Below are 12,335 nucleotides of genomic sequence, written 5' to 3'. Positions count from 1 at the left end.
ATGCCGACCACCAGCCCCGCTCTCAGAAACCCGGTTACTCCCCCAGGAACACTTCTCCCACCGGTGTTTACGGAATCAGCCGGCCGTGCTCCACTGATGGATTTGTATTATTTTTTAACCTCGGGGCTTTTATTTTTCTTAGCAGTTCCTGCTCAAGCCTGAGGATTTCACTCTTGTCCATGGGGAGGACAGTTGCTGTTATATGAACAGTAAGTTCATGTATTAATTAAGAAGTAATGCTTTGTTTTAAAAAACCCATGCAGCTCATCCTTGGAGAGGGGAAGAAAACGATGTATTTTCTAGCTGTATCGTTTCCAAACTGTGGTTTATAAACATTTGATGGCAAACAAGATGAAATACGACCTGGTTACCTATTTTCCTGGAAATCCCACTGGCCCTGATCAAGAACTGCAAGCGAGAGGAGACAGCATTCAGCGTTTCGCTGCGTTGTCGTTTATTGGTGAAGATGCACGTTCGTTACACCGTCACGGCAAAACAGCCGCGCCGGGGACTGCCTGCTGGCGAACGGGAGCTTTGGGAGGGACGGAGAGATCTCCTCCGCCTTTCCTGACGCTGAGCCGCTCGCCTTACGGCTGCTAGAGAGGTTCTGCCCTGGGAATGAAACCCCGTAGGCTGCCCTCAGAAACCTGGAGCCTTAAGGCACTTTTACCAAAACAGACTACAAAAGGCAACAAGTCCAAAAAAGCCAACCATTAAGTAACTTGCACATGCCTATACGTTAAGTTTTCAGATAACCTGGCTTATATTTAGTTCAGATAAAGAAATTAACAAAATATAGCAGCATACAACCTAGGAAAAGCTTAAGAAATTTATTACATGCACAGATAAAGTGCTGTAACAGAGAAACTTGTGTAAATCTTTTGGAAAATAAATAAGGTACAGTTAAACCACCTTGGACTCATTTTAGCTCCAAAAAGGAAAGTCAGGCTAAGCTTTAATGGTTGAATTTTAAGGTCAAGGTGAAATGCATCATAGCTCTACCAGTGGTTGTGATCGATAGCTACTGCTGGCGTCTCCCGTTCCTCTTGAGGTTTCCCGGGAACAGGAAGGCTATTGCAAAACGTATACATTAGACACAGTTCCTTTTACAGAAACATTTTTGTAATAAAGTGTGGTTGCTCAAATACATGTTAAAATATTTAACAAGGAAACACTTCTCTTCTGATCCGGTCGATCTTTTAAACAAGACACTGTGTTTTTTCTACGACGCAGCCCGCAGGAGGGAACAGAAGTAAACATCCTCCTTAACTGAAGACTGTTTTGCTTTAAAAACCAAACTATTGCATTATTAGATGAGAGCAAGAAATACCCATTTGGTGTTATCCCTTTCTCCAAACTCACAGCCCGGCCACTTGTTTTTGCCTTATCTCAAAGGTCCATTTGTCTGCAGGTGAGACACACTAAAAAGGTTCCCTTAAGGGTCTTACTAAGATCACTTTCGGCCTTTCCAGCTGGGGAAGCTCGCTGACAGCAGCAACTGCCACTGTTGGAGTTTTGGATGCTACTAGGTTTTTGTGCTCCGTTACCCATCATTTCAGGCACTTTGGGGCTAACATGGCTGTTGAAGTCAACACAACAATACCAGCAGTATGTCCGGTACTCAGAGGGTGACCGCGGTTTCCTTCATACGCTCAGGATTTCAAATTCTTCCTCCAGTTCGAAGAGCTTGTCAGTAGATTCAATGAGTTCTGCAAAAAATAACGAAACCACTTAGAATCTAAAGCCACACGTGGTTTTGTTTGCTTAAAACCACCAACAGAACGCCCACTTTTCTGGAACGTGTCCTTCAAAGCAGGATTAAAACACCCAAAACATCAGAACTAGCAACCCTCAGTGGGTAACTACGGATGGGGCCTTTGGGGCGCGGCGACCGCCTGCCGCTCGGGAGCGCGGAGTTGTTCCCCATCGTCACCCTCCTGTCTGCCGAGCGGCCGCGTTCCGCAGGGCTGTACCTGCTCCCGTCGTCGTCACTTCTGGCTTGGTGGGAGGTATGAAAGGCGGCCAGTGGGGCGGGTGCTTCTGGACCAGCTCAAACATCCGGAGACTCTGCTGCTTCAGAATCTCCTGAGGACAGAATGCGTTCATTTTAAAAAGGTGCCTCGGGAGAAGCTCCGAGCACGCCCCCTGCCCGCTCCGTTAATGTTCCGAGTTAGGTGTGTGCCTCGCAAAGCGGCGAGTACAGTTTCAAGCACCGCCACCGGGCCCCACGGCTTCGCAGCGCTCCGGTACCTTCCGCCCTCAATGACACCTGCAGGGCGGATCTCGAACCATCCCCCAGGTTAGCGGTGGGTTCTACCCAGCTCCGATACCCAAACACCCCTCGATCCGGTTACGCCTCCCGGACGGACCCCACGAACGTACGGGGTTTTCTGCCTTTTGAAAGAAAATCAGCTGCATGACCCTCTCTGCGCACAAGTTTCTGTTGATCCATGGGGACAAATGACAGATCCATCGACTCCAAAAAACCAACAGATTTCAAAGGGTAGATTTTGATCAGGAGAAACAAGTTATTACTGAACCCAAACTCCGCTCCATCACATCCTGCATTTCAGCTGTTTACAAACCACTTCCCTTAGCCTTTAGCAAAGGCCTCGAGAGGCTGATGTCACTGCACACTCCTATTTCTGTTGCTCCCTATACCGACTCCGTGCAGGAATGTCCCAACGGCCCTTTCCTGGGGCACCAAGCACCTTTCGTGTCCAGCAGTTCAGTGGGAGCTGGAAGGATCCAGCACTTGGGGAATCAGATTATCCAGGTACGAGGGGCTAAGGGTCATAATTAGAATGCGTAATAATATGGCATCAAAGAAAAAAAAAGATCAGGTGAACAGCTGCAACATGGCAGTTAAAACTTACTTTTAACATTTCTTTCTCAGTAAATGACTAAATTTCAGCCAGTGCTGAAAAAAGAAAAAACTCGTGAGGGCAGGTATTTATTCTCATCTTCCAGCGTCAGGGTTCGTGGCTGTCAGAACGCTGACCGAGCGCCGAGGAGCAGCGCAGTGGCGTGGCCTCACGCTGGTGCGTTAACGCGTTCTCCTCCGGGGCTCGCTGAATCCGCGTGCAGGAAAGAGCTAACGGGAAGTGCCATTAGAAAACCCCAAAGCACACACCCTTTCACACGGCGCAGGCGGCGTTCTTACCTTTTGTACAAGACTACACCAGCTATCAAAGTCGCATTCTTCTTTGCAGAAGAAGCCCTGAGGAAAAGAAATACACGCAGGAGTAGTATTAAATAACACCACTGTCCGTGAGCGCAGGATGCTGCGCTATCTGTGAGCATCGTTAAAAGCTTCAGAAACACGTCTCGAGTGACCAGCGCCCGTAACCCAACCAAAGGACACTGGCACGGGCTCGGCTTCAACTGCTTCAACTCCCACAGTATTCCCGAGATGTGAAACTGAGGCTTCTACAAAGCTTTAAACGGAACTACGTCTAAATTATGGCAGAAAATAACCTAAGCTCAAGTAACCTGTCCAGAGTGACAACACACACGTGGTAGTGATGGAGGAAAATAAGGAAACTGAGTTGGTTCCTTGCTGTGACCTTCAAAGCCCTTCCTGCACAGGTAAACGCCGCACGGTAAGAGCTGGCGTCAGCTCCCACGGTACCAACAGCCAGTTCCCTGCTCGATCCCACATTAATTACCCTATGCTGCTCATCTAGCAACTGCCACGTGCTGAGTTTGAGATCGCAGGAGATCCCTGCGACCGATTCTGCCCGAGGAAACGCATCGCTGCCCTCACCGACACGCAGAGGCTTTACTCGGAAGCGTTACTACGCACATCTACTACTTCCTAAAACCTACCAAAGCCACTGACGGGTCCAAGTTCATGATCTTCATTCTGTGTGGCGCTTGCTGGCAGTGGAAGCTCTGGTCATCAACTGTGCCATCTTCTTCCGAATCGACAAAGCTTTGAGTGGTGTGAGGGTCCAAGTAGATCAGCTCGTTGCCTGCGTGGGGAAGATCCCTATGTCAGTAACAAGCAAGAGGCTTTCATACACACTTACTCCACCCAGACTTGTGACACAGAAGTTAGATTGTCCTCACAGTCAACATCTAGACCTTCCAGCTCCTTCAGGAGAACTGGAAAGCTGCAGTAGTGTCCCGCGGGGTAGTTAGTACCGTGTCCTATGGGACCCACTGCTGCAGAAGTTTTGGTTGGCTTGTTCTGTCACATACTTTCCTCTTGCTCTGTGAGGCCCGGTACATTTTTTAAACATGCCAACTGCTGTAATCCCTAACGTTCCACAGATCAGGCAGTACAGCATGACCACAACTGCGGCCTGTAATCCCACTAGGCATTCGCTCAGAAACTGGAACAGCAAAGTCCAACTGAAACACTTGGGGTTTTACCAAAGGAAGAACAAAATATCCATAAAATTATGGATCACACTGGGATGAAATCTGGCTGAAACTGGCCTGAACTGTTGCTTTAAGTACTAAAGGAAGATGTGGAAGAGGATGAAAGAGATACTGCTCAAATATGATGAAATAATTGAAGCAGGCTGTGAAGCACAAGAAAAACCAAGACACCCTTCATTAGGAAGTATTAATGATTAGGGAAAAAAAAAACCACAACAGTATTTTAGCAGTGACACTGACACTTGTCGGGTGCCACCAACTGTTCTTGGCGTGCTGTTCCTGCTTACATCATTACTTATTTTCACAGCAAGCCTTGCTGCTACTGTTCCATTCCTGGAGGGATGATACCACTCTGCGCCTGAAGTATTGGAGGTATGTTTCTTCCTTTCTTCTACTCTGTTTCCATGCTGAAACTGCTCACTATGTCCCCTTCCAAAACAACCCAAACCCAGACCCCTTTCTCTCTGCATCATGTGCCTATTTGGAATAAGTTTCTTTTTTCCTTACCTAAAAATCCTATGAAATAATAAGCATTATTTGGTTTCCCTCCTAGTGCTCCCAAAGACTGTGGCATCTTAAAGCACTCCTAGGAGTTCAAAGGGAGAAAAAGGATTTGTTTATTGACGTAACAGATACCCGCACTTACTCCACACTAACAACTCCCTGAAAACCCCTTACTTTAAAGGCGTCAATGTACACGGGGTTGATGTGATTTATCCCGAGCCGGAGAGGTATGATGAGCAAGAGGGGCTTCCAGCCGGTGCAGAATCCTGCTGGGCTCCTGTTTCGGCCGAGAGCGCTTCCGTGCAGGGCTGCGCTGCTGTGGGCCGCGCTGCTGCTCTGCCCAGAGGACCAGCACATTTTCTCTGCGGGAACGAGCACACGAGTCAGTGAATGCATGCAGGACACAGAGCCGCTCCTCCTCTCGCTCCTCCACTTTGCCAGGCACCTTTACAGAGCTCCCGGTTTAAGAGAAAAGGGCATGGAAATCGTAACTACTTAGTGCAAGTCATTCTAGCTGCGCGGTATGTGCTGGCACACCAGAGACACGAGACAAACAGCCAGGGGAGGAAAACTGAAGTTCATTTTCTACTGGCGTTATTATTAAGTGTCCAGCTTTGCCCATCTAACGTCAGGGAAACGGAACGGCAGAGATGCTGGCGTCATGCTGGCAGGGAACTCCCCGCTTCCAATGATGTGAACGTAAAATAAGCGGAAGTAGGGGCTGAAGTAGAAACAGGCTGTGGCTAAATAGCACCTGCAAACCCACCTTTCCTACAACTAAAAAATTAAGCCTGGCCATGTGTTCCTCTCGGATCTGCCCCTGGTTTCTCTTTTGCCTGACAAAGCACCCCTCTGGCAAACTGTACGAAAGCAGTTCTCCGTAATTCTACACACCGCAACTCCGTCCAATCCCTGGGGCAGTTCAGACAGCACAGCCCGAACTCCATCTTCTCCCAGACTGCACGGTGTGTAAGCTGGCCCCCAAAAGGGCCTACGTCCCTCTGTGCTAGCTCTAGTCTGGGACACCCAAAACCTGAGCTGGCATTTTGTTATTCCTTTTTGCACCCTGGGAACAAGCCGGGATGCCCCAAAAGGATTCTGTTCATACATTCTGGGAAGTGGAGTCCAATCAAAAACCATAACCAGGGGACGAACGTTTCACTTACTGATGTCTTCAATGACCACTGTGTTGTCCATAGACACATAAACTGCTAAGGAATTCCACTCATCAAATAAAGCAAGCTTCCTAGAAAACATTAAGGTAATTATTAATACAAACTAATTAAGACCACAAGGGTAGCTTTTCATTCAGGACAATTAGATGGTTGCTGAGCAAAAAGATTAAATTGTTTCTTTGGAAAAACGTGTTTGTTGGATTATTGTTTTAATAAAATAAAAAGATAACTGAATATTGAGTGTTTCATACATTTACAAACATAAATACCGAGCGGTGCCAGGAAAAGTGCGCGCACACTGCGCCCCGCGGAAACCGCTTTGTCCTTCTGCCAACTGCAGCGACAGCTCAACCACGTAACTAGGTTTATTTTTACTGCTTTTACCAAATCCCGCAGTGAGATCCTGCCCGTTGTGCCCGGCGTGGTCTAGAGGAGGAACACACTCCTGCACCAGTTCTGCACGTTACTTTTCGCGCGGGAAGTTCCACCAAACGCAGCGGCACCGTTTCTGCGCACGTGCAGACAGCAGACTCGGGGCGTTACAAGCCAGATCAGCCAAAGGTTTTTGGCACCCAAAAGGTGGGAGGGGGGCATTGCAGCACACCGCTTTCTGCCCACTTGTGTGACATCCAGAACTCTGGGAAGGGAGCTACCCTCAGGCAGAGTCTGCGGCCTAAACCAAGCCAGAAAAACCTGTACGTGAGCACCAAACCCTGAAGAACTTGCAAGGGACAAGAGCTGGAGGCCAGGGCACGCTTCAGCTCCTCTCTCCCTCCCCGGGACTCGTGTCTGTGCCACGGCTGCTGAGGACCTGCAGTCCAGCAGGTCTTCGACCTGAGAGCCGGTACCTTCCCCTACCCCACAGACGCAGAGCCAGGTTTAGGTGCGGGTTCCAGGCTACGGGGAGCTGCCCGCGTCTGACGCGGCAGCCTTCGGGCAGAACTGCAGCTCAGTGAGGAACTCAGCTCCTTGGCTGGGGCTGCTTCACTCTGACATTTCGTACCACCGCCCCGATCTGCGCTCGATGTGCGACTGATGGTGGCCCTCGACCTGCCAAAGCCGTGCCACTCCGCGGAGAGCAATACGTGTCCCTGGTGCTTTCTGCTCAGGGCACGCAGACACTATTGCAGGGGAGGGCTTTCTGCAGGCCTCCCCCAGGTACGTTAACATTTAGAACTCGCCCAAGCCCCGCTCAGCACCTGCCCACCCGGCTACAGCACCATGCTCCGCACTGTAATTCCAACCACTTGGCATACGTATTCCTGATACCGGGAGAGGGAGGGATCGGCCTGTAAAACTGTATCTTGGGCCTCACCTTGGGCTCTGAGCTCAGCTGCCCCAGGGCAGTACATGGTCTAGCAAAGGTGCCCCTGCCCATGGCAGGGGGGCTGGAACTAGATGGTTTTTAAGGTCCCTTCCAACCCAAACCATTCCAGGATTCTGTGATTCGGAAAGAGGCAGTGCATCTGACTTACTTCAGTACTTGAGCAACTGTATTTGGTCCAAACCATTCTCCAATCGACTTCCCCTCTCCGACGCCCATCTGCGCTGTTTACACGAGGGAAAACGCACACACAGAGGAAAAAGTGAAAGACCACAGAGAAGCTGGTGACGGCACGTGTTAAATGCCATGAGCTACCAAGATCTGAGGTACATTCTAGAGCAGCTGCAAACTGTATTTGGCAACAATTATTTTCTTCACCTATTTTATTTTCAAATCCTAATGACTGCTGGTTCCTGTACAAAAAGTTTCTACACTGCAGTGAGAATTACAGTGTCCTTTATCGCTAATCACAGCTGTAAGCTCTGTGACTGTCTGTTTTGATGGTATCAACTCTGGTACCCTAGGCTTACACACTTTATCAAGTGCTAGACTCTAGTACACTCATCTGTTTAGGACTCAGTGAATAAAATTTCTGAATTATTATACTTTGTACCCATTTGCAAGCATTTTTATTTATACGTAAACATATACGTTGTCTTCATAATCACCTTCTTGGAATTCTGAATTAACATATTTCAAATTAGACAGTTTCAACAGAGTAAGAATTTCAGCAGGGAAAACAAAGAGTTGATGTGGGTTCTTACCCATTTGGTGGATGGAGTAACAGCAGTCCTTTCTATCTAGGAAGCACCGTAAGATTCTGTGATATTCTTCTGGTTGCTCTTTGTGTTTTTCCCATTGCCAATCTTACAGGAAAAAAGTTACACGGATTAAAAAATAGTAATGTTTCCATCAACCCAGTCAAAGTTCTAGACAGCAGAAAGCCGTATAATGGGATGTTAAGAGGGATGTACAATTCCTCTCTCATGTTTACATTCTGGTTAGAGTTCCTAGAAGTCACAGCTTGTCATTTGTTACCAAGCTGTCCTTTATCATCACAGGCCAGATTGTGAAAACTGGAAAAATAAAATGAAAAGGTCAACTGCAAATACACCTGAGTGATCACTGCTGAGAACTCACAGCTATTGCTATGTGTGCGCTTCCAAGACAGTTTAAAACGATCGGCTCTGCCTAGATTTTGTTAGGTTGATAAGCATCCATCAGAGAATGACATAAGATCCATAAAGCAAAGTCCAAACACAGCGCTGGCCCTTGCCCACAGCAAGATCCAAACCAGCTGTGCCACACGTATGCTCTTGCTTCTAACCTCAGGTAGTTACCTCCCCTTCACTGACAGCACAGCACACACACGGGGCCGACACTGTGATGTAGCTACGTACTACGAGTTCATATTCTAGTCTGCTCAGGTAATGTCTTTCTTTGTCTGCTCCTTCACCTAAACCTTTGCACCTCCGTCCTGCGGATTCAGTTATTCAAGCAGATAAATCCTGCGGATTGTTATTAAAGTGGATAAATCCACAGAAACCGTGGCGCGCTGGTGCGCGGCTGCAGGCTTAACAGTGACACTTCCACCCACACCGCAGCCACACACGGAGCAGACCTGCGGTACTTGCCCGGGATCCTGGGGTGTGAGGTGCTGACACAGGCTCAACAGTTGTGCTAACGGGTTCTGCTGCGGGGTGAGGGGTGAGCGGCCTGCACAGGACTTCGTGTCTATCACTACGTCACTACTCGCACCGTCACTCTGTGCGGGCATTTGGTGGCTGTGTAAGCAATGCAGAGATGGATAAGAACTCAGATCCATGGCTGCAGGTTTTGCCTTGGCCTCAACCTGATAGTCCTCAAAAAGATTTCAAAATAAGGAGAATGGGATTCCCTACTTATCCTCCTATTCCTCTGCTTGAGGCTGGCATGATTCCGCCCTGTCAGACAAGAATAATTCACTCGTAACTTCTATCAGGGCATCAAAGTTTCATTAATAACTTTAGGTTTTGTACTTTTATGGAAAACTATAACAGTAATTACACGGTCTCCAAACAACACAAAAGTTCTCTCAGCGACAGAGCTCACCTCTTCCTAAATGTCTGCAGATGAGCGCTTGCGCCAGCATCATCTGCCCGCACCGCAGCATACAGCCCCAGCCGGCGTCAGACGAAGGGCCTGTGCCTCCTATGAAAAGGGTTCAATCCCATCAGTGTGGGCTTTAAACTGATGCCGCGCCACAGAGAAGATGCCACAGTCAGACCCCAACAACCGTCCCACAGATAAAAGGTGCTGAGCCAGACCTTTCCGTACCGCCGGTCTAACTCCGCTGCTTGCTCTACAGACATCAGGACCTGATTATATGCAGGTACAAGTAAACACTATCTGGAATAGCTTTAATATTTTGTTTGCATAAGCAGTTAAAATGACGCTCAAAATGTTTTAATGCTCTAAAGATCATTTTTCAGCCCACGACGACCTCACTAACCCAGCTATCTAACTCAGAACGGGGCAGCTGGTCTGCCACATACTCACCAATAGGCGAGAACTTCCGTCTGTAGGTAAACCAGAGGCGAGCACTCACATCCAGCAGTAACCTAGATTTGTCTGGAATGTTTTTCAGAGGAGAGAAACCATTAAAATTAACTTTTAAACCTGAAAAATTCTGATTTTCCCCATACAGTCAATACATAGAGTGCATGGAAGACCCCTGTTGGCTGTTACATACAAGACCCTTAATGCTGAAGGCATTTGTTAGCTATCTAAACATGGCGAGGTTTTGTAGACGCCTGATTGAAGGATGAAATAACTTTTAGCCAATGAAGTTTTACAAGGAGTTTGGAACGACTGCCCAGCTTGAATAGAAAAACTAGGTAGAACTCTGTCCTCAGGAAAGAGCTGGTAAAGCAAGTTAAGAAAGGTGAAGGATTTCTACACTCACACCAGTAAGAACAACCCACTACCTCCGAACCTGACACAGAGTCATTTTTAAGAAAAGGTGAATAATATTAAATTTAATTAAATCTCTCTCTGCCCCGCCTCCCCCCAAACACATGTGCTGACAGAATTCTCCCAAAGGCCCTGAAGAAATCTTAAGAATCAATTTGCTGCAGCCTCCCTGAGCCCTGGCTCAGACCGACCGGCCTCCCTGGGGGAGCCTTCAGCCGACCGGGGCTGTGCGTGGTACCCTCAGCTGGCTTGAACACCATGTCTGCACTCATGGCCTGCGACAGGTAACACAGAGAGTGCCCTTGTCTTCCCCCCAAGGAGCAAAACTCATTCCCAAAATCTTATTTTTATATGCTACATAAATACATCGCTCTGCTATGATATATTTATTTTCATCAGAATACAGTATATGTTTTAGATTAATTTATGGTTATTAATATTTTGAAATATCATTTTGGTTGCAAAGAGCAGGCTGCAGACAGCAGCCCTCAAGGGAAAATAACAGTAGTAATACTGAACATTCCCCAGAAGTTATTTATTTATCTATTTCTGAGGCTTTTGATGCTGAGAGGTGATGCCTCACACCTGACCACCCCTTGCTACAAGTACAATCTCTGCATGAATTACGGTAGAGAGTGCATTGGTAAACTTCTGGTGTCACGGTAGGATGAATACCGCAACTCGTAGCTGGTTTCCTGCTCACGGAGAAAAACACACTTCCCTCGGGGTACATTTAGAGAACGCGAGGAACTGGGAGGCTGCAGCTGCACGTGAATCTATGAACGCTCCACAGATCCGAGAGCTGACTCTTCATTCTAGATACCTGTGTTCAGGTGGTGCTGCTTTCCTAGAATCCACACTGGCTCATCGGTTTCTGGAAATTCTTCTAAGTAGTCTGACAAAATCGTGATCTGGTTTTCATACCTAGATAAAACTGAACAGGAACACACAAAATTCAAACTCCATTTTGTCCCTTTGTTCTTTTCTGCACAAGTTTTGAGTTCCTAGGCCAGTCTTTGGGTCCTCCGAGGGTGCTGCCAGCGGCGTTTACTCTTTAACAAGCTGTTCTGATACTGAAATATCCAGTGTCTCGGCTGGTTTTTATTTTGATCCTCAGCAAGTGCTGAGAGAACACAGCTGACACCCTGTTTACAAGCAGTCTGACTGAAGCCAGTAGCCGAAATTCAGGATGACGGCAGCAAGAGCAAGATTTGATCCAAGGAAACGAGGGAAGGGAAAAACAATTCAGGCATCACAGCACACGTGCCCGTGCTCGATCTTCAGTGTACAAACACTGCCACGCAGGGCGATTATGGCCTTGTGCTTAATGGGAAGCATGTGAGCAGTGTTAGCAAGAGCGGGGTTTACTCCGAATGGGAGATTTGAAACACTTCAAAATAAAAGATGCATTAATGTTATCGTTCAATGCTACACCTATTTACAAGTGATCTTTAGCACAGCTTCAAGAAGGCCATTCAGTCAAGTTTTAAATAATGAATTAAAGCAGGGATTGTTGGAAAACAGACCTTCAAGTGTCAAAATTAATGTAAAATCATTTCTCTTATGTACCTGTCTTAAGGGATACGCTGTATAACAATTTAAACGTCGAAAATGAAAGCAAATACGACTGTATTTTAGAAGTAAGTGCACATATATACAGTGTAAAGAATGAATAACCATCGGGTAAGCATAAGAAAACCCCGAACATGTCATGGACCTGTACATTAGAGCCATCAGGAGTGAAACTGAGCGACAGCACCCTCTGACCCCAGGGCCAGCGCTACCCAGCACTGAAGGGACACCCCCCCCCGAGTGCCCGCTGCTGAACGCCAGACAGACCTCCTCACGGCCGTACGCCGCGCGACAGACCCTCTCACCGCCTCCCCCGCCCGACCACTCACGGCGCGTTGTGCAGGGCAAACAGTCTCCTGAGGCCAAGGGCTTGGAACGCTCTCACCCCCCCGGAACACCGGCGGGGAGCTCTGCCTCCCCCC

At 47.9% G+C, this 12,335-nt stretch overlaps 1 protein-coding gene across 1 annotated transcript; it reads right to left on the bottom strand.

Moving 5' to 3' along the window:
- Window positions 1-814: 814 nt before the first annotated feature.
- ATG4A (autophagy related 4A, cysteine peptidase) lies at window positions 815-11,275 on the bottom strand (the record flags this gene model as incomplete). The annotated part of the gene is made up of 12 exons (XM_010155716.1): window positions 815-1,709; window positions 1,974-2,085; window positions 3,164-3,220; window positions 3,829-3,974; window positions 4,894-4,972; window positions 5,065-5,252; window positions 6,057-6,136; window positions 7,541-7,613; window positions 8,154-8,255; window positions 9,481-9,579; window positions 9,928-9,999; window positions 11,165-11,275. Coding segments are annotated over 12 exons (1,184 nt in total), but the record flags the coding sequence as incomplete, so codon positions are not given.
- Window positions 11,276-12,335: the final 1,060 nt, after the last annotated feature.

The sequence above is a fragment of the Eurypyga helias genome, unplaced genomic scaffold, assembly GCF_000690775.1.
Source record: "Eurypyga helias isolate BGI_N326 unplaced genomic scaffold, ASM69077v1 scaffold14027, whole genome shotgun sequence".
NCBI lineage: Eukaryota > Metazoa > Chordata > Aves > Eurypygiformes > Eurypygidae > Eurypyga > Eurypyga helias.
Note: the sequence above shows the minus strand (reverse complement) of the source record. Positions and strands in the feature narration are given on the sequence as shown.